The 21,878-nt window shown below is 54.3% G+C and overlaps 1 protein-coding gene across 7 annotated transcripts in view; it reads right to left on the reverse strand.

Moving 5' to 3' along the window:
• Positions 1 to 21,878, reverse strand: part of KAZN (kazrin, periplakin interacting protein) — a 1,021,370-nt gene that overhangs the window by 20,518 nt on the left and 978,974 nt on the right. For 6 of the 7 annotated variants that reach the window (XM_044769729.2, XM_044769730.2, XM_070511012.1 and 3 more), the window contains 2 exons: positions 21,255 to 21,305; positions 19,749 to 19,872 (listed from right to left, as the gene is read on the reverse strand). In XM_044769729.2, the coding sequence (XP_044625664.1) occupies positions 19,749 to 19,872; positions 21,255 to 21,305 (175 nt within the window). Of the gene's footprint in view, positions 1 to 17,379; positions 19,873 to 21,254; positions 21,306 to 21,878 lie in introns of those variants that run through there. The other variant, XM_070511015.1, reaches the window with a different exon arrangement.

Raw genomic sequence — 21,878 nt, forward strand, 5'->3', positions numbered from 1 at the left:
GCTGAGCCCCGTCTCTGTGACGTCCCTCTGGGAAGATGAGAGACGACGTGTGGCTGCATCTGGTTACTCAAAATTCCAGGATGCAGCCCTGGTTGTCCGTTTGGACCATGCCTGTGGAGTTGAATAGACCTTGACTTTGGGCAAATTTCCTAACTCTTGAAGCCTAAGTTTCCCCATCTATAAAATGGGTATAATAGTAATACTATCTGCCTCCTAGGTTAATATGACTGTGATAAATTCTGAATGTGAAGCTACAGGAGGCACCAGTCAAGGGTGGCTGTTCCCGATCATAAAGGGCCCCTCCCCTGGGCTCGGGCACTTTCCAGCTGCACCGAGAATTCAGCGGTAGTTGCCTCAGTCCCCTGCATTCCTGGGATGAAATGTGGCTTGAATTCAGCTCAGGTGCTTAGGGAGGGAGCCTAGTCCCTTTTGGTGTCAAGCGCACCTGGGCAGAAATCCATCGTCCCAGCTAGACTCCACCTGGTCCAGGTGGGCGGGGTGGGGCCGCCTCGGGGGGTGGATCTGTCTGTTCTGTGCCAAGGTGCACTGCGGGGCGGGGGGAAGGGTGTTGGCACTGCTTGGCCATGTTGCCCCAAGTAAGGGAGATAAAGGGGCAGGGGAAGGGAGAGACAGGAGAAGACGGCAGCAGGAATCAGAGAGAGAGAGAGAGGAGGGAAGAGAGACTCAAAGAGCAAGGCTTCAGGGGAGAAATGTGCCACAGAAACAACAAAGCAAAAAGATAAACAGCAAGAAGGAGCTAAGGAGTGGAGGGTGGGGAGGAGAGAATGACAGACAGACAAAGAAAAAAGCAAACTTCCTGTGTGTGTGTGTGTGTGTGTGTGGGCAGGCATGCGTGTGCACACATGAGTGTGTGTTTTCCTGAGTGTGGTGTGTCTTTGTGAGTGTGTGCGGGTTGTTCTGTAGCCAACAGGCCTGAGGCCTGGGAGAGGAGCTGGCTTTTCAGTTCACAGTACTCATGGAGTCCAGGCTCGAGGCACGCCAGAGGCCAGGCTGAGTTCAGATGGGCAAACCACACATTTTGGTTTCTGAGAACAAACAGCTACACCCCACGGCCCCAGACTGAGCTCCAAGGAGATGATGCTGCAGGAGGCCTGGGGAGCGGGGGAGTCTCTGGGGTCATAAACCATTAATTAAAGGCAGTTTCCCCATGCAGGCCTCACGGTGCCAGAGTTTATGTCTGGGATTCCATCACTCCTGGCTTTTATTTCCCCCGTCTCGGCCCTGAGAGTGCGAATAACTCACGTTTATAGCCAGGCAGCTCAGCAGAGGCTGCGGAGTTAGAGGGGCCGCCGGGGCCCCCGGCGGAGTCTGAGGAGTGCTAGCCAATCTGGATCCTTCCGAACCCAGGGAGGCCCTTGGTGACTTTGGAAGGAGAAGTCCGGCATCCCCCCGCCGCGCCCCGCGTACACGGGCATGCACCACCGAATGTCGGGAATTCCTTATGGAGGTTTCCCCGAGCCATGGTACCTCACACGGGGGCTTCGCAACCCAAATCCAGCTTCTACCTGTTTTTCTAAATAATATTTTATGGGGACACAGCCTTGCTCATTTGTTTACACAAGCCTGCTTTCCTGCAGAGTTGAGTAGTTGTGACAGATTGCCTGATTTGTCCAAAACGCCTAAAATCTTCACCCGCTGGCTTGTCACAGAAAATCCTTTACAGAAACCCTGAGGTTCCAGGTTGGCACTGGATGTGAGAGCCCCGGGTGTGAATTCCAGCTCCGCTGCTCACCAGCCAGATGGTCTTTTTGGGGAGTGTTGTAACTTTCCTCAGCCTCACCTTCCCCATCTGTGAAATGGCGTGATAATAATGCTGAAGGCACAGGTCTGCATGAGGACCAAAGGAGAGGACGTACGGCGTTCACAGAGCGCTCGGCCTGGGGTCTGGCATACAGCGGGCGCTCGATGACTGCACGGGGCCCTCGTCCTCTGCAGGCTCATGTCGTTTCCAGTCTAGACCTGCTCAGTCCAGTGCAGTAGCTACAAGCCACAGATGCCTGTGAGCCCTCGTGGTGTGGCCAGTCTGCGTTGAGAGGCACCGGAAGTATACGACACACACTGGATTTTGAAGACTGTGTCCAAAGAAAAAGTAAACTAGCTCATTAATAACATTTATATTGATCACATACTGACATAATATTTTGGGTCTATTGGGTTAGATAAAATATATCATTAGAAGTCATTTCATCTCTTTCTTTTCACTTTTTTATTTTTGAGGAAGATTAGCCCTGAGCTAACATCTGCTGCCAATCCTCTTTTTGCTGAGGAAGACCGGCCCTGAGCTAACCTCCGTGCCCATCTTCCTCTACTTTATATGTGGGACGCCTGCCACAGCGTGGCTTGCCACATGGTGCCATGTCCGCACCTGGGATCCAAACCGGCGAACCCCGGGCCGCCGAAGTGGAACGTGAGCACTTAACCGCTGTACCACTGGCCCGGCCCCTCTTTTTACTTTTTAATGCGTCTACTAGAAAATCTAAAATTACATATGTGGCTCGTGTTATATTTCTACTAGACAGAGTGGTCTGCATGGGAGATTTTTTTTGTCTGTGTTCTCATTCCGTTTTTCCCCTCTGTTGGTGTGGAAGTTAAGCGCCCCGTTTCTCTGTTTTCACTGCAGTGGTTCTCGCAGTGTGGTCCCTGTGCCAGGAGCATCAGCAACACCCGGACTTGTGAGAAATGAAAATTCTAAGAGCTCACTCCAGGTGTTCTGGAACAGAAACTGCGGGTGGGGCCCAGTAATCCGTGTTTGAACGAGACTCCAGGTGATTCTGAAGTTCTAGAACCACTCTTTAATGCTTACTCTCGGAAACTTACTGTGCATATTTAACTTAATGTAACCTAGAGTTGATCACTGTCTTAATACCCGCTCCTAAACAGTAAGAGTTATTTAGAATTTAGTAATTCGGATGGCACTTCCTGACTCACATCCTACTGCATCCAGGATTTAAATTCTGCCCTTTTCAGGAATCCCACAATGCAGACATTGTCATCATGACTATTTTATATTGATAATATTTGCTTAAAATATCTTAGCTCCATGTTTACCAATTTCTTTGTCCTTCATTTCTTCTCATGTCTCAGATCTTCCTTTTAGGATAATTTTTCTTATTCCTTAAGAACATGATTTAAAAGTTCCTCTAACTATTTCGGTAGTAAGCTCTTACAACTTTTGTGTATCTAAAAAAAGTCTATATTTCACCCTTGTTCTTCAAAGAGTTTTTCTGGGGACAGTTTGAGGATGAGGATGACAGCTGGTTTTTTTTTTATCACTTTGAGGACATTGCTCCCCTATCTTCTGTCTTCCTTTTTGCTCAAGAGCAGTCAGCTGCCAGTCTAGTTGGTCTTTCGTTAGCGCCTTTAAAACTTTTCTCTCTGTCTTTGGTGTTCTGCAGTTTCATTCTGATGTGGCTAGATGTGCATTTCTTTTTATTTGTTCTGATTGATATAAATTGTGCTTCCTGTATCTGTGGGTTCACCTTATGAATATTCTCAACCATTATCAACCATTATCTCTTAAAAATATTGCCTCTTCTCCATTCTTTCTTTGCTCTCCTTCTGGGATTGGACTTTCCATCTTCTCTGTCTTGTAACCTAGCGCTGTCCAACAGAACTTCCTGTGATGATGGAAATGTCGTACAATCTGCACTGTCCAGTATGACAGCTCTTAGCCGCATGAAGCTAGGTGCACTTAAAATGTGGCCAGTGCAGCTGACAAACTGAGTTTCCACTTTTATTTAATTCAAATATACGTTTACATTGCCACATGTGGCTAGTGGCTATTGTTGTGGACCAGAAAGCTCCAATTTCTCCTTCATAGTTTTCATCAGCTTATCTCTCTGCAGTGCAGTCTGGGTAATTTCCTTTGACCCATTTTCCACATTAAAAATTCTCTCTTCAGCTAATTAGTCTGCTGTTTAACCCACCCTTTGATTTTTTTTAATGTTACCTAGTATATATTTTTTTATTGGTAAAAGTTCTATTTGATTCTTTTCAAGTGTTCCTGGTCTTTCCAGATATTCTCTTGTTGTTTGCTAATGTCTACAATTCCATTTTAAATTTCTTTAAATAGTGCATACGTACTGTCTTGTATTTGGTATTGATAATTACTGTATCTGAAAAGGCCTTGGAGGGTCTAAATCTGCTGTTTGTTTCTGCTGACTCTCACGCATGCTGAACTCATATTTGATCTTATGGGAATCTCCAGGGTCCAAAGAGTGGGTGCCTTCCTCCAGAGAGGGTTTCATTGCTTCTGCTGGGGTGGGGAGGAGGTAGGGAGTGGGGACGATGCCTGGAGCAGAGACCACCTCGTTCCCCGTGGGGGATCCTGGGAGCACGAGATCTCAGGCTCTGTTCCTTCGCTTTGCCACACCCCGAGGTTCAGTCCCCTGTTAACAGTCCTGAGAGCAGCATCTGTCCCAGGACAGACCCCGGTTTGCATAGTCATCACTCACTGCTCCTGCTCTGGTATTTGCTCACAGCTCTTTGTTTGTGGATGGGGGCACCTTAGGGATTTCCCTTACTTTGGTGAGGCCAATGATGCATTAAAAACTATGTTTTATTCCAGATTTAGTGGTTTTGTAGAGGGATGCCCTTCAGAGTCTGTCTTCCTCCACACTGCCCGAGTGTACAACACTTTTGCTACATTCACTGTCCACCCAGCACTCTTCGTGTCCTGCTGGCACTGCCCATGCATGGGTCTGTCCATCTCCCCTGCCACAAAGGGAGTCCCCCAGTCAGTGGTCAAGTCCATCCACACCTTTTTTATCCAGGCCCGGTTCATGCTTAATGCCATTAGTGGTGGTCAAAGCCCGAGTTATGGGAAAGAGATGGACAATACCATTTGTTCCTTTTTTTTTTAAATTTGAATCTGCCCAACATTTGAATCTGCTCCACACCCTTCTCTGGCCCCCTGGATGAAGCTAAGTTCCTCCCAGGACAAGGCTCTGAGTGAGCCAGCCCTGCCGACTTTGCCAGCTTCTCCTCAGCCTCTCATCCCTTCCCTCGGCACCCTGGGCTTCTCTCGTCCGCAACGCTCCTGCCCCACTGCTGTCTCTGCGGAAAGGCCACCTGGAGCTGTCCGCTCTGCCCGCCAACTCCTGCAAAGCTTTGGGGCTGTAGAAACATTGCCTCCCCCAGGGAACCCTTCTCTGGGCGCCTAGCGTAGGCCAGTCACCCCCTGCAACAGACGCACACCCCCACCCCCGCCCACACTCGCTCGCTCGCACACGCGCGCATTAGTCCCGGCACCATTCCTGCAGGGCACGCTCACGCTGAAATCAGCTGACGGCTGTGACTAGTGGCTGTGCCTGGTGCTGGCTCTGAGCTCCGGGAGGACAGGAGCTGGGCCTGTTTTTGCTCCCTAGGTGTCTCGGGGACCTAGCAAGGGCCCAAACCAGTGGTGTGCTGGTAAACGTTCCGCAACCGGCTCCCGTGTTTTAAACAGGTGCCTTGGTTTGCAGCGTTCGTTTGCTCATCTCTGTGGGGTAAATCCACCCAGCATGGCCCATTTCAGTCACCAACCCAAGGCCACTGGACGTGGAGTCGGGAATCAGTTCGTGAGCCTGTATGAGCAGCTCCGGCCCACTCCTGCCTGGGACAGAAGGAGCTCCAGAGTTTGGTTAAAAGAAGACAAGCAGGAAGGGAGTCGAGGGCAGGCCTCCCTCTCCCGACTCATCTTCTGCCAACCGTGCACCCTTCAGGCCGCAGCAAAGCCACTTGCGTTTCCTCGAACGCCCCGCACGGCCTCATTCCTTTCCTCCCGGCCCACGGCAGGGCCTCCCTATCTTGGCACTGTGGAATGACATTCGGGACTGGATCATCGTTTGGGGGGGGACTGTCCTGTGCACTGTGGGATATTCAGCAGCATCCCTGGCCTCCACCCACTAGATGCCAGTGAGCGTGCAGTGTGGCTGCTCCCGGAGCCCCCATCCTGCTGCCCGGGCCCCTCTGTTCTCGGCCAGCCCTGCTTGGGTGGCCAACTGCGGTCAACACTCCCTGCCCTTGGGTGGTGGCGGGGGAGCCCCTGTCAGCACTTTTCAAGCCAAAAGCTGAATTCTCCTTTTTCAAACACTGTATTATAATCGAAAAAGTGACATTTTGCGGCCTGATAACGGCCCCTGCATTGGATGGAGAGGCTTTGCTCAGCCCTGGCCACAGCTGCTGTGAAATACCTGCAAAAGACTGGCCTTGGAGCGCTGGCCTACAGGATCACACAGCTCGGTTTAAACCGCATCAAATCACTAACCCTGTAGCTGCTGGGCCGACAGCAGGACCCCGGGTGGCCCGGCCACCAGCTCACAGTGGTCCTGATCCCAGGGCCAAGCAGGCCCTTTGGAGGCCTTGAGCTAACAAAGCTGACGGCAGTCCCACGACGTGTCCCTTAAAATACACGAAACCATCAAGTACAGAGGGTCCAACGGAGCCCAGCTTTCCCCAATGACTACTTTACACTTTAACAAAAAAAAAACCACATTCTTTCCTTTCAAGGACCTAAGCTTGTGCTCACTGAGTCTGTCCCCTGGCTCGACAAGCCCCATGCCCCTGCCCCCAAGCTCAGAGGACAGCCTCCTCCAGTCACCGTTCCCGCCAGCCCCTCCTCCCAGCACTCGGGAATTTTCTGGGGCATCAGGGAATTGATTTCTGGGAGCTGGCCAGCCTCCACGCTGCTCTGCGCTTATTTCCCAGGTGTACTCTTGGCCAGTATTTCCTAATTTTACAGACTTAGGTGGAAGACGCTGAGAAGAGGTCAGGGGACGGCAAATACCGGTGTCTAATGACAACTACTGATTGCTTTAAAAAGTAGATATCAAAGCTTTCTCCTCCTTGCTAACCTGTTCTACTGCTGAATAGTGCCCACGCTGGGGAAGTCCTTCTTAGAGTCTAACCTGCGACTGAAGCCTCCCCCCTTTCTCGTTTACTCTAGCGAGGTATTCCAGCCGGCTGCCGGCCTCCACGCAGTCCCAGGTCTCGTCCCACATCCAGTCCTCTTCCGACACGTTTTCCTGGCCAACTTCTCACCGGCTGGATGCCCCTAAAAGGTGAATTCCGTGAGAAGCTGGGGGTCTGTAAGCAGAGGCTGTGGGAAGGAGCCATCTTCTCCAGGCGCCCAGGTAGAGACAGCACGAGTTTGTGTCTGCTCAGCTCTTGGAGGCAAAGCTGGGAGCGCTGGATGCTGTGGGGTTCGAGGGCCCAGCGTACCGGCTCCCTACCTGGATTTTCAGTCCCCCCTCTTCCCTTCCCCGACCCTCTCAGCTCCCCCAGGGCCTCAGGACACCTCAGGTTCCTTCTGTCCCAGCTCAGCCCGCTTCTGTGAGCCGTGTGGACTGCGGTCATTGTGATGGCCATGAGACCGTGTCCCTTTGCTCACTGGGTCTGGGGGACCACCACGGAGTCAGAGCCAAGAACTCTGCTCAGGACGGGCATCGGCGATGCCACATACGGGATCCTCCCAAACCATTAATGCAAACCGTCCAACCCCCCATCTCCCTCAAAACGCCTCGCAGCTGCCTCCTGGGAATTCCCTACACCAGTCGTGAGCCACTTTGTGTCTCGCACAAAGACCAATTTAGGAACAGCAAGGATGTTTATGAGCCGTATTTATTTAATTTCCTTCCAAATGAAGAGGGCTTGGTGAGGCTCGTTGGGGGGGGGGGGGGGGCGGTGACATCCTCACAACCGAGACACCTCTAGGAAATGCCAAGGAGAAAACTCGTCCCAGTTGACTTTTCCAGTCATGCACCCGGAAGCATGGTACCTGACCGGGTCTGGGCCGACAGCCGCCCTGCGCTCGCTGTAGCCGACGCCCTCTCAGGTCCATTCACATGGCTCACCAGAGCCTCAGCACAGGGCACAATATCCTGGGACGTTTCCACCCATTTTATGCCATGAGGCTTCTCTCTCTTTCCAACTCCCCTTCTCCGCCTCCTCCAGGATTAGCATTCTGGAAACTGGAGAACCAAGCCCTATCCTAATGGCTCCTGGTTTTGCCAGCTTCACTCGTATCTGCTAGAAAGTGGAAAGTCTGTTGGACTGCCCTGCTTGTCCCTGTTCCATCACTTACTATGTCTCCTTGGGTTATTTAGGTCACCTCCCTGAGCCTCAGTTTCCTCATCTGTAAGGTTGAGACAATAATACACACTTCATGTGATTTTGGTGAGGACTACGTTAGGATAATTTATGTCATCTCCTTATTTACATCTGAATCCTCACCCCTTAGCCCTAGGCCTGGCACATAGGAAGTGGTCAGTCAATGTTTGTTGAATGACTTAATGAGTGTATATAAAGTGCCTACACAAGCCTGGCAGAGTAGGCACTCAGTAAATGTCAGCAAGTCATCTCGTACCCTCCTCTCCCAGCTTCCATCGCTCCCCTCATTCCCCCCAGAAGCCAGTCTTTGTTCTCATTCCTCAGCCTCCACATCCCTGGGCCTCTGGCTTGCAGCTGCTCCCACATTGATGACCATGCATTCCCCTGGGATTTCTGGGAGCATATGGACTCGCCCTTTTGTCAGGCCCATCGGCACCTCACTGAAGGGAGAGTGCTCCCTACTCCCCGCTTCTCTGAGTCCCACAGAGCTGGCCGAGTCCATGATAAATGGTTGGGTCACTCTGCTGGGCTCTCAGGCTGCAGAGGGGCTGACCCTAGCTCTGGTCATCCGGGCCTCTGGGGGTCAGGGCGGGCTCAGGGTTCCTGTGCTGGCTCCAGGCTCTGGAGGGCAGCACCCCGTTCCTCCTGGAACATCCCAAGCCTCGGGAAAATGCTCCAGCCTCAGAAAGGAGTGTGTCCCCTGCTGCCCACTGTCCTTCCCCAGGAGGGAAGGGCAGGAGGGTGCTCTGGTGAGGGAGGACGTGCCCACATTGAGATGGGCACCTCTGGCCAGGCAGGCCCATGGGACGCTCTGATCAAGTGGAAAGACAGGGACCGCCAGAGTGGACGAGGCCACAGAGAGGATCCAGACTGGAGGGGCAGGACTGGTGGCCCAGAGACAAATTTGGGCCATGGAACATATTTCTCCTGAAGGACACCGTGTTTTAAAAAATTAGTTGCCTATATGAAAGACTTTGAGTTTATTACATGACATTTTTGGCTTCTACTGAAAAATCAGGAGCTCTCGAACACTGGAGCCCCTGTCTCCTTTAGCTGGGTGTGCCTGCAGCCCCACGCACGCCCTCCCTGGCCACCTCTGAGCCCGGCCCCACAGGCCTCCGGGTCCGAGGGATGGTGGGAATGAGGCGTGTAAGTGCCCACACAGCGCTGGCACGTGACGGCACCTGCAGAGGTGGGTCCCCGTCATTGTCACCCACGACACCTGCAGTGGGGCCTGTCGGAGCTGATCTGAAACAGCAGCCGGGAGAGTCCTGCCTGCTCCGCCGGAGCCCCGCGGTCAGGACGCTGCTGGTGCCTTACGATGCGCGGGTGTGACCCCACCTGCATCCTGCCCTGGGAGGGGACACAGGGTTCCCAGAGGCCCGTTTTACTTTTTCTACCTTTTGTTTCCCAAACTCAATTGACCACAGAACCAGGCCTTTTTCCCTCGTTCCACGGAGCGCCCTCTGGGAATACTGGGTTGGGTGACTCCTTCAGCCCCTTTATTCTGTGCTCGGAGGGGCTGAGTCAGGGGTTCTCTGAGTGGGTCTTTGGAGGAGGAAAGTGAAGCTCAGAAATGCCAGTCAGGGTGTCCGGAGAGCGCGGCTGGGGCTCCAAGCCGGGGCTCCCCCCTCCTGCCCAGGTCGCCTCTCACCTCGGCTCCTGCAGCCCCGAGATGAGCCGGGGTCACAGGAGATGCCAGGCGCTTCCAGCTACTCATCCCTTCCTCTCTGCAACAGCCCTGTGAGGCAGGCGGATTCATTTCCACTTTACAGAAGGGGAAACTGAGGCTCAAGGGGACTATGTGACTGGCTTCAGGTCACCCAGCTGAGTGCCGGCTTTCGGATGACACCCAGGGGTCAGGCTCCATAGGCTGGGTCTTTCTTCGACGCCCCTGCCTACATTGCTTGGTTTTTGTCCATTCTGCTGGGTTCAGACTGTTGCTAAAATGAGTGTGTGTTTCTTGCACACACACGAAGGGACGGAGGGAACCTGAGGATGATTCGCACACTCGAGCCGGGTCGGTGCCCCGGGCCTGTGATCTCCGACCCTCGGTTTGCAGACGGCCCTCAGATTCCCTCTGGCTTCAGAGAGCCTCCTCCGGTCACCACGGCTCTGGCCCCTGCAGTGACAGCTGTCAGAGGCAGCCTTCTCTCCTCCCTGGCCTGGGTGCCTCCGACCACAGGCTCCAAGCCACCCCAGAGACATGGGCCTCCTAACAAGGATGGAAGCGGGCACTGTGCAGGCATGGAGCCAATTTGGATGTGACTCCAGGGTCGCTGGTCTGTCCCAGGAAAAGCAATAAGGCAGCACAGAGCTGGGGGGTGACAGGCAGGTGGGGCCAGATGTCCTGGCGGGATGGTGTGCCCATTCCTCTCCCTGCCCAGGGCCCTGGGGCAATGGACTCAGCCCCTCTGTCTACACTAGCCATCTGGGGCAGCAGCAAAATGGACGCCCTGGGACTGGCATTTCTTAGCCAACCTGCCGGGGCCCTTCTGCCTTTTGCGGATGCTGCACACAACTCAAGTTCTTCCTGAGCAAAGCGGATGCTCAGGTAGAGAGGTCCACGCTCCCCCTCGCCTCGTACCTGGCTCGCCTCACTTCTTAAGGCACACGGGAATCCCACATGAGCCGCAGGAACTTTCCATGGCTAAACGATGTCAGAAATGTGGCATGCTTAGAGATTTCCAAAGAACCACTGACTTAGCTCCTCCAAGCACAGAATAAAGGGGCTGAAGGAGTCACCCAACCCAATATTCCCAGAGGGCGCTCCATGGAACTAGAAAAAAAGGAATGGTTCTGTGGTCAATTGAGTTTGGGAAACACAAGGTAGAAAAAGTGAAATATTTTTCTTCATTGCAGAACTTGTCAGAGCCTTCATAAGCTAAGGTGTTGTGTCGATCTCTAAGGTTCAAGACACTATGCATTATTTCCAAAACTTACTGACCCAGGGATTTTTTTCCCCCAGCTGAATCTTGTGGTCTGCAGCAGCTGGGAGCACTGGCCTGGGAGTCAGGCTGGATACCGGAACTGTCTCAGCCACCGCTGCTCTGCTGTGCTCTGCTGTGGGCACGTCCCTTCCATCTGCAGTAGGAGCGGAGTGGATGAGAGGCCACTACGAGCCCTCTCAGCTCTAAAACCCTTGCTTCCTCTGGTCCTACCCCTGGTCTGGCCCCAGCAGCCCGGGCGAGTTGCTGAACCCACCTGGGCCTGTCTTCGCATCTGTAAAGGGGCCAGTCCTGCCCATCTCCCAGGGCTGGTGAGAGGCTGAAAGAGATCACTGTCATCATCGTCATCGTGGTCATCGTGGCTAACAACACTGCTCCCCGAGCTAAGCCTTTTACACGTGGTAACGCTTTCCATCCTTGCAGCTGCCCTCTGACAGTATCTTATTGTCCCTAGTGTACAGGGGAGGAAACTGAGGCACACCAGGCTAAGGCTAGTTACCAGGTAGCAAATGTCAGGAGCAAGGTTTGAACCCAGAGTTTGCCCAGAATCTATACTCTTAACCTCGACCCTAGTCTGCCTGTGAAAGAGCTGTAAACTGTAAAGGGCTGTGACCCGGGAGGGGCATGTTCAATGTAGTCTTGCTGTGGCTCATCAGGGACATGTGTGGCCTCCTGGGAGGGTCTCTGGCCCTCGACCTGCAGGCTTTCAGAAGCTGGGGGGCCTGTGAGTGGCCCCCAATTTCCCGTTCAGCCAGGGTTGAGCAGGGAGGGGGCCTGGACCTTCCCTCTCTGGGGCGGGGGGGTGAGTGGGGGAGTCTGGGGGGCCCAGGGGGAGTGACTTCTCCCCAGGGGGCAGGAGGAGGCCTGAGGCAGGCAGGCCCTGGAGGGAGCTTAGTGATGACCTAACCCCTGGTCTTCACACAGCCCTGACTTTGCAGAACCTTCGTTCAAATGACATCACATCTATAAGATAAATAAACTGGAGCTTTGGGCTGAAGGGTGGCAAGTGTGGCAGAGGAGGTGGCCGGGACACCAGGGACTTGTAAGACTCCACAGGCACAGGTGGGTAATCACTGCTTTGGTCTGTTTTGGAGGGAGCCTGAGGTCCAGAGAGGGAGACTGATTTGTCCACGGTCACACAGCAAGTCCTTGACCAAGCTGGGAACGGGGAGCCCAGAGCCAGGCCTGGGGCTCCTGAGTGCACTGGGCTGGAGGCGGTGGGGCTTCTGGGGTGGAGCGGACGGGGCCTCCTCAGGAGCACGAGGCTGGGGTCTGGGCAGAGCCCTGCGGGCCCTCGGCTGCAGCTCCATGCCAGGCCGCTCCCTAGAGCACGGCTTGGGCAGCCTTGGGCCCAATTTAGGGCTCTTCGTCCAGTGTCCACGGGGCACCACTGGCCCCAGGCCAAGGCCAACGGGTCACCCGATGCTTGACAGAAGCCTCTGCTGGCCACGGGTCGGGTGAAGTCTGAGATGGTGGACGCCACACCCAGATGGACTTCACCCGGGTTCCACTCCTGCCCCTGCCACTTCCTGGCTGTGTGCCACTGGGAAGATCGGGGACCCTCTCTGTGACTCTAACAGAGGTATTGCTGCAGCTTCTGAGGCTGCCTGGGGGGCAGCAGACACCCACCGCACCAGCCCCGCTGGCTCTCTGCTCAGCGGGCTGCTTGTGGCTCCTCCCTCCCTGGGGGGCCCTGGGGCTGCCCCAGGAAGGTGGCCTCAACGGAACTATGACGGCCCCTTGGGGAAGCTTCCCAATGGCAGGTCTGCGCTAAAACCCACGGGCAGGATGCCGCCCTCCGCCATCGCCCCACGTAACCTCTTGCAACTGAGTCCACAGTGGGGAGCTTGCTCCACATCCACATGGATCCCAGGGCCTCCTTCACCCCCAGACCTTCTACGTCAGTAGGTGTAGGATGGAGCCTGGGAATCTGCATCCTTAAACCTCGAGGCCTGGTCAGGTCTGACAACTACTGATCTATGCCTGGTTCTCAAACTCCCTCTCCTTCCTTTTCTTCCTCTCTTGCTCACTTTTTTCCTCTCATGGGCTCCTTCCAATGGACTCGTGCACAGATGTCCAGTGTGTGACAGATAAGAGCAGAGCTTCTGGCTGAAGGTGGGGCTGGAGCCTTGCCTGCTAGTCCTTTCACCAGCTATGGCAACCTCTTGAGGGACCTCTGAGGAACCCCCAAGGGTTCCATGGAACACAGTTTGCAAACTCCCGCTTATTCCAATTTCTTCCTCTATTGGGTGGAGAAACTGAGTCCCAAGGAGCTAGCCTGCACAGGGCTAGTAAGGCTTTCTCAAGTTCTCTGAAGCTTCCCATTGATCAGTTGTCCCTCGGGGGGAACTTGGGGGCCGGTGGCTGAGCAGAGGCCCCGTTACTGAGAACACAGGCTCTGGAGCTAGGCTGCTGGAGGTGAATCCCAATGCTGCCTCTTCCCAGCTGTGTGACCATGGGTAAGAACTTCACCTCTCTGTACCTCGGTTGGTTTATCTGTAAAACGGGGATGATAACAGTATTCATCTTGGTTGGAAGGATTGTATGAGTGAATATCTGCAGAGTTCGAGGCACACCTCCTGCCAGACCAGGCCTGCCTTGGGCTCTGACACACATCTCCTGCACGGTGACCCTTGGGGCTTCTGTGGGAAGAACCCAGACTTGGGCGGCCCAGTTACTTTCCACGGTCTAAATTTCTCCACGCCAGCCGCGGCAGAGAGTGTGTTTCTGTCTGGCTTCTGGAAAGACAGAGCGTCGTCAGGCTGGTGGATTCTGGGGGCAAACATGACAAGTGAGTCCGATCCAAGGCAGAGAAGCCCGGACTCTCCCACAAAGCCACACGGGAGCTGAGTTTGGACTCTGAGGACCGTGCGTGCGCACAGCTGGAGGGATGTCAGGTTCACACAGCCCCATGACTGATCGTACCCCTGGGGACAAGCATTGATCGAGTCACCTTTGGGCTCAGGATGTGTGTGAAGCTGCTTCTGTACTTTTTTCCTGCCTCCGATGGAGGAAAAGCAGCCCAGGGCCAGCCCTTTCCAGGCTCTAAAACACACCCAGCTCTCATTTCTGAGCCTACGAAGACAGAAGGGCGGTTACACCGGTTCCTGAGACGAGGACACTGAGGCTCACGGTTAAACAACTTCCTTGAAATTGGATGCAGGGCCAGAGCTGGAGCGACTGCGGGCTGCAAGCGTCCTCCAGATGGAGCACGGCATGCGATTTTATAGCTTCTCTTGCTTTGGTGCAGTGAACTGCTCCTTACGGGTAACCCACTAAGAAAGCAATCAGAGATTTCCAAACTCTGAAGCTCAGAAATGCAACGAGCAGTCAGCCGGTTTCCTGGGGACTCTGATTCGGAGGCACGGCTGCTGCCTAGGGCCTGACAAGGTCACAAGGCTCCCCCACGGACCTGTGAGGTAATCGCGGGTCCTGCCATTTTTAGGAAGAACAGGTCCAGGTTTTCAGTTGCTGCTGTTCCTGCTTCTCAAAGATCAATCCTCTGGGGACAATTTTCTCGTGGATGCAGCTCGTTGGGGCTGGTGGGCAGAGCCTGGGAGCTCGCAGGGCTCCCGTCGGCAGATTTTCCAGTAACTGGGCTTTAAGGCACCACGCAGGTGCGGGTCGGGGATGGGCTAGCCATACCCCAGTTGCCACCGAGATTTATACCCTCAATTTGCTGGAACAGTGACACTTCACGGGTGATGCGCTATGACTCTGATATTTAAACACCATCTAACATACAGTCAAGACTAAACCCCTTAGCTAGTTTTAAGTTCATAGGGCACCCTTTCATAATATAAAATTGGGAATCTATCTTTTTGTAAGTTAATTATCTGTACTCCCTCTTTGATCCCTTATCGTCACCAGGTTCTTCTCCCACTGGAAAAGGGGGACACGTGGGAGTCGGGGATTGTGGAATGTTTTGCCCCATCTAGTGAGTTTTGAGTCAAAAAAGCCTAAGAGCCACTTGTTCAGAGCAGACGGGCTGGGCATGGGAGGTTGTGAGGCCCGTTTTGGGAAAATGCGGGATTTTGGTGAGAGGGCCCATGGATTCCTTTAAACCCAGGTTGTCAAGGGGCCGATGACCCCGTGTTGCAGCCCCCCTGCACCCGGATTCCCCGGGAGCCCAGGCTGAGCAGCCCAACTCCATCAGGGCACTGGGGTGGGGCGGCTCCCGGGCCCCCGGGCACATCCTGTGGCCAGGAGGGGACCCCACCTTGTGTTGGGGGCAGAGCTGACCCTGGGATACGGCAGTTCTGGGACAGCGTGGGGGGGTGGGCACTGCGGGACACGTGGAGGTGACCCTCTGCCCGAAAGGCAGACTAGTGCCGACAACGCTAGTTTCTGCTCCGCTCTCCCCGCCAGCGCCTCTCTGGGGGTGGGTTTTCTGGGTCAGGGTAAATGGCTGGCGAAATAGGCTCGGTCACAAAAGCAAGGGAGTGCCACGCTGTGCCAGAGGCCACTGGTGGGCGAGGGTGGGGGTCGGGTGAGGTTCACACTAGGCCTGGCTGAAGCACCGAAGACGCCCACCTGCTCGGTCCCAGCCTCTCACCGCCCGGACGGTGGAGCGGCTCAGGGCACTACAGACCCCCGACGCTGGAAGCCCAGTTCCACTGTTTACTAGTTCCTGACCCTGGACAATTTCCTTAACCTCAGTTTTCTCGTCGATAATGTAGGCTGTTGGAGGGTTAACTGGGTTAATACGTGTAAAGTGCGCAGCATGGACCCTGGCCCATGGTAAGGGCTTAATAAATGTTAGGTATTATTATTATTGTTATTACTGTTACTAGGTTACACCTGTTGGAGCCTGCCAGCACGGGTGGGAGAGCACAGAGAAGGGCCACACAGCACAGCCACACAGCTGGTGCACTTCACAACTCAGGGCGCCATTCACACAGTAGTGCCTTCTAGAGTAATGCAGTTCACAGCCTGTGCAGCTGTACACTGGCGCTGGATGCCTTGGGCAGCCCTACTACAGTTTCTGACTAACCAGTGCCACCTGAAGTCGGACCATTTGGGGCAAGGTCTCAGAGAAGATTAATGAAGGAGGCAGTGTGGCTTCTGAGTAGAGCTAAGAAGTCTTGAAGAAGGTGTGACCCGGCCCATGAGAAGGTCACAGGATTGTAGGAGCGAGAGCTGAGATCCTGGCCAAGTCACTCCTTTCTGGGCCAAAGTTTCCCCACGTGTCCAGTGTGGGGGGCTGGGTTAGTTCCGGGACACCACCTCTGACTGATTGGCAGTGGCTAAAGTGAAGAAATCAGAGGCCACTGTGGGCTGGAGGAAGAGCTCTTTAATCGATTAATGATGTCTGCATGAGGCCAGAGAGGGGGAGCAGTGGCACGTGTCTGGGCCGCTTGCCCTCCCTCAAGACAAGCCCAGTGGTTGTCAATCCTGGCTGCACCTTAGAATCATCTGAGAAGGTTGAACAACATTCTGCTTCAGGGGTACGGCCCGGCATCGGTAATTTTTTTTGAAAACTCCCCAGGTGATTCTCATGTGTGGCCAGGTTGAGAACTGCTGGGGTGGATGCTCCTAAGTTCCTCGCAGTCCTGAGCTCTACAACCTCTCGGCATGGTCTATCCATCACGGAGCTTGAAGCTTTGAGCTTTCTTCCAGCAGAAATGACAGGGGAGTTAAAAGGCCCAATTTCCATCAGTCTTATTGCTAGAGGATTTGCTTTTAGGTTGGGAGACAGAAGTTGAGGGCACCGGCTATGAGCAGGGACTGGGGTATCGGGGCGGCCTCTTCTGGGGCCAAACTGTGGAGTCCCACTGGGGGAGGTCCCGGCTTTGTGTCTGGGGGGCTCACGGGGCTTAGAAAAGCCTGGCCACTGCGCTTCATGAGGGATGCCCTGTGGCCCCCTCGATTTCTCTCTTAAGCTCCTTTCAGTCCCAGGGAAGGTGAGGGGTTGGGACGATGCAGCGGCCCACTGGGGTCTGCAGGAAATAACAGGCCCCGCGCTCACAGGCCCCACCGCTGGGCCTCTGGAAGGAGCGCTGGGGGGAGAAGGAAGCAGATGAAAGCTGACCGGGCCGCTGGGCTGGAGAAGGCAGGGCCGGAGCGCCAGGCTCGGAGGTGGTGCGACAGGACCACGGGCAGCCCCGGAGGCCGGCAGCTCCTCCAAATTACAGTCAGGGCCACAAAGACGAGGTGTTTCTGGGAGGCCACCCTCCACGGGCCCAGAATCCAGCCAGCTTTCCTCGGCCCCTGCCCTCAGCCCCTCAGGACCCAGCCCTGGGATTCCAGGGCGCAGGTCAGGCTGGGCCTTGCCTCCCACCCGGAGCCAGATAGAAGCAATCAAATAACATCGAATTCGGTAATATTTTAAAATAAGCTTTATTTAGATTTTTTTTTTATATTTTATATTTGCATCCATGCCTTCGAGAAACCTTTCCCACGGGAAAGGTTATTTTCATCTAATGTTACCCATAACTCATTCGCTATTTGACGTAGTTCTCTTAAATAAATCATCCTTAGTAACTCTTAGAATTATCTTCTAATTTACAAAAACTGAAATGAGAAGGAACTCCTAAATCCTTACCAGGAGTGGCTGCGATCTTATTTTCTCATAAGTAAAGGGAAAACAATAAAAACCAACCAAAAGAAAAAAAAAAATCATGGGGGAGAAAAGTATTTTCTAAAAATCTCTCTCTGTAGAGCGAGATGCCAGCTCTGGCCGCTCTCCAGCACCGCCAGGCTCGGGTCAACAGCTTAGCCGAAGACGGCCAGAGAGGTCCTTACGAGGTACCCTGCCTGCTCCGTCCCAACTCCCCACCAGGCAGGAGGAAAGGGGACACGCTTGGGGCTTTTCTGTTTGTTTGAGAGATTTGGGACAAAATATCCTATCCGTCCTGATAGAGATGCTCCAGCATTTTAAAATCCCCTCGTTTCTTTGTAAGAGCTGAAAATGTTACTTGTTAGCAGAAAGCGCAACTATTGTTCAGAGGGCGTGTCAGTGGAGCTGCATTAGCGGTTAAGGTGGAGCAGAGCGGGTTCACAGGTGAGAGGGAACGTCGCTTTGGGCCGTGGGAGGTGCATGTGGTCTCCATGGCCTGGTGTTACCATGCACACGGTGCCTTTGCTGGTGAAGCCGCCCTGGGGCCAAACCTGCTCCCCCAATGGGCAGAGCTTCCTGCCAGCCCTTCTCTCCTGGGGTGAGCGGGCTCAGGCTGCTATGACAAGTGGGAGGACAGGGCCCGAGGGATCCCGAGAGATTCTGTTCAGCGCGGCTGGGGGAACCAACCAGAATGAGGAGGGCAGAGGCTCTGGTGCTGGACCCTGTGTGCCTAACAGCCCTCCCCTTGAGACGGGCGCCTCCCCCAGTGACACCTGCCTGGCCACCGTGCAGAATGAACCAAGGACGAGAAAGACACAGCTGCAGGGAGGAACGTCTGCCGCTCAAGGATCTGTGAGGAACCGACTGGGGCCCAGGGTCCCTGCGGTCGTACCCTGTGGTCATGCGGCTGGCTGTCTCCATGTCTAACCTCTCTCAAAAAACGGACCCAAGAGAAAGTGACCACTGCAGTAGGCGCTCTGCTCACGGAGGTCAGTGTTCTGTATTTCAGATCAATAAATAGATAGAGAAAGGCCTGGAGAGAGCTGGGTGGGAGGAAGGGGGCGCGCGCTTCCATGCAGGGCGCAAGGATGCGGGAGAGAGACAGAGGAAAGAACGGAGAGAAGCAAGCTCTGGAGTCCAACGGTCCCTGGTCCGAGTCACCCTAACTCTACCTTGCACAGTGTGGCAGCAGCACAGTAATAAAACAGACAAGTCGACAGAGACACCAGCTCCCGCCCGCCCCGTGGAAAAATAGACATTCCAATATTTATGTCATAATTTAGATAGAATAAGTCTTTTGCATTTGTGCAAATAAATTAAATGGAACAATTTTCTTTTTTTCCATAAAGAAATGGCAACGCAATTTAAAAACTGGCAGGCCCTTAAAAAGAGCCCGTTTGACCTCTGACAAACCGAGCCCAGAGGAGGACCCCCTGGTCGGGTTCGCGAGCCTCTGCGGAGGGCGGACCTTACCCTGATGAGGATGGCGTTTTGGAGTTAAAGTGACTTGGCCGCGCCCCAGAGCAGGGTCTGGTCCCACACGTTCACACCGGGGTGGGGATGGGGGGTGGACATCAAAAACAGACCACATCCTCGGGGAGACGGGCTCCAGAAGTAGCAGTTTGGACAAGGGACATTTACAAGCACGGAGTGCACAATAGTTTTGTTATTTACAAATACACAGCAGTCCTTCAAGTTTTCAAGTTTCATAAAAAGGAAGGGGGTGTGGGGACAGGGGGGAAACAAAACAACCCAACGAACCAAACAAAAAGAAAAGAAAAACATAGAAAAAAAAACAAAAACAGAAACCCAGATTAACAACACAACTGCATCGCTCCAAAGACGACAGAGTTGACAGGTTCACACACGTTTGTAGTATGTACATCAATTACAGAGGTGGCGGCGCAGGGGGCGGGGTCACACGTGCGTTGGCGCCTGGCCACACCCAGCACCCACGTGGGCGAGAGCTCGCGGGCACACGCACCGCCACGCACGCCCAGACGCGCACCCCCCACGCTCGCTCGCACGCACGCACGCACGTCCACACGCACAGACACGCCTGCCGGGCCGCAGGCGAAGGGAGGCGGGTCACCAGTCCGCGTCCTCCTCTATGTAATAATCGGGGGCGGTACCATCAAAGAGGCCGGGGTCGAGGGACTTCCGCTGCTTCCCTCTGGCGAAGACGCGCGAGATGGAGCCGAATCCCATCTTCTCTTTCTTCTTTTTCCGTTTTTGGTCTTCAAGATCCTCTAGTGACTGCAGAGTCGGGGCCACGTGGCAGAGGGGGAGGAGAGAAGAAGAAAGCCAATCTGAGCTGGGCGCAGAGGACAGTGCTGGGTGGAGGGGCGGGGTGGCCAGGGCTGAGGGACTGGCCCCCAGTGATTACGAATGCCAGAACCTCTCGGGGACACCAAAAGGACCCACCCAAGACTGCCATGGGGATGCCAGTGAGGAGAGAAACACTGAGAACAGGGCCTGGTGCATGAGCATCCAATGACCTTTAGCAGCTGGGGGTGTTTGTACTACTATCTTTTAAATTCGGTTTGCGCACAGCCTTCCAGCGCTTCTTGACGGCTGGCAGGCACATGTCTACCCTCTCAGACAGGCCGGGCCAGAGGCTCGTCTGCAGGGTCACTGCAGCAAGCGCACAAGTACCCTGTGAAAAAGGCCCCGTGGAAAAGGGGCCCCGGGAGAGTCCAGAAATCGAGCAAGTAGGAAACTTGAGCTTTATGTCAGCCAAGGGCAAGGACCTCAAGGCCCTGGGCAAGAAGCAGGACTGGCCACGGGAGAGCCCCGAGGTTGGGGCTTGGTTCCAGTCCTGATTACGTTACTACCCATGGAAGCCTGGAGAGCCCCCAGCTTCTCTGAGCCTAGTTTTCTCATCTGTGATGTGGGGATAACGATGATGATGATGATGATGATATCCTCCTGACTCGGGATAACTACACAGATTAGGGAGTGGTGGCTGCAGGAGAGCTTTGCAAACTGTCAAGTGCTTTAAACAAACACGGGGTGGCATTACCCGTCAAAAAGGTGGAGGGTTAGACTAGACTGATGTTTTCCAAAACACATCAGAATTACCTGAATTCCAGGCCTCAACCCACACCTGGTGGACCAGAATCTCCAGGGGTAATGTGCCAGGACCCGGGTGCAGAGGAGCAGTGCTTAGATCACGTGGGAGCCCCGCGTCTAGAGAGCTGATCTCAGAGACCCCTTCTGACCCTCAAATTCAGGTTGTTTCCCCTGCTGCCGCCCCCTCGTCACTCTGATGATAAAGTACTGAAATGTTTAAAATGAATTTTTGAGAGTTTCCTGCAGCAGGGGCCCAAAGAACCCATGGCCTGGGTCATTGGCCTGTGGCTCTCGGGAGAAGCCACTCACCAGGGCAGCAGGACAGAAGATGTGTGATGCACTCAGTGGGTCCACAGGTCGGGAGGACGACATGGAAAGGCAGACCCAGCTGCTGAGCCTGGCCCAGGCACCAACCTATGTGGGACTGGGTAATGGCTTAACTCCTCTCTGCCTTGGATGCCTGAGTATGGAAGGGGGGCTGCCGAGGGCCCAGGGGAACAAGGGGCGAAGTCATGGCCAAGCTGGGGTGGAGGGAGGACCCGAGTAGCCAGGGAAAGCACACCTACCTGTACAATAGGGTTGTGCAGGTTCTTCTGAACCGGGCCGGGACTGTCGCCCTGTAGCCAAAGGAGAGGAGGAAGATGAAACAGCAGAGACACATGACACTTGAGAGCAGGGCTGGCCCATGGGGTCTTCCGTGGAGGGAAGCCATTCCTTAGGGACCACCCCACCTCTGTGGTGGGGAACCCACCCCCCAGCCCTGAAGCACTCCCACATGGCTCAGGGGTGGTGCCTGCACCAGGGGTCCTGGCCAGGCGCCCTGGGGTGCTCTCCTGCCTGCTCTGCCCTCTTGACCCCAACACCCTCTGACTAACAAAGCAGTCACTCAAAGGCTTCTAAGTTCCTGTCCCAGTTGGTCCATCGTGTTAGAACTGGAGGTTGGTTATACTCGGTGCTTTTCATAAAGAAATATAATTTTATATAAAACACAAAAATAAAAGAATTTCAGGGGAGGGGATTTGGGAGATCTGTGGCCTGTAACTTCCCCCACAAACACCACAGTGAATCTCTTATGGGTGGCAGCCTCATTTACGGATACAAGAGAGGCTCTGGGCAGTACGACATCATGGAGCTCATTAAAGCAGGGCGACAACTCAGATTCAGAACTCTCTGGTTCCCCCTGGTCCAGG

The sequence above is a fragment of the Equus asinus genome, chromosome 5 (assembly GCF_041296235.1).
Source record: "Equus asinus isolate D_3611 breed Donkey chromosome 5, EquAss-T2T_v2, whole genome shotgun sequence".
NCBI lineage: Eukaryota > Metazoa > Chordata > Mammalia > Perissodactyla > Equidae > Equus > Equus asinus.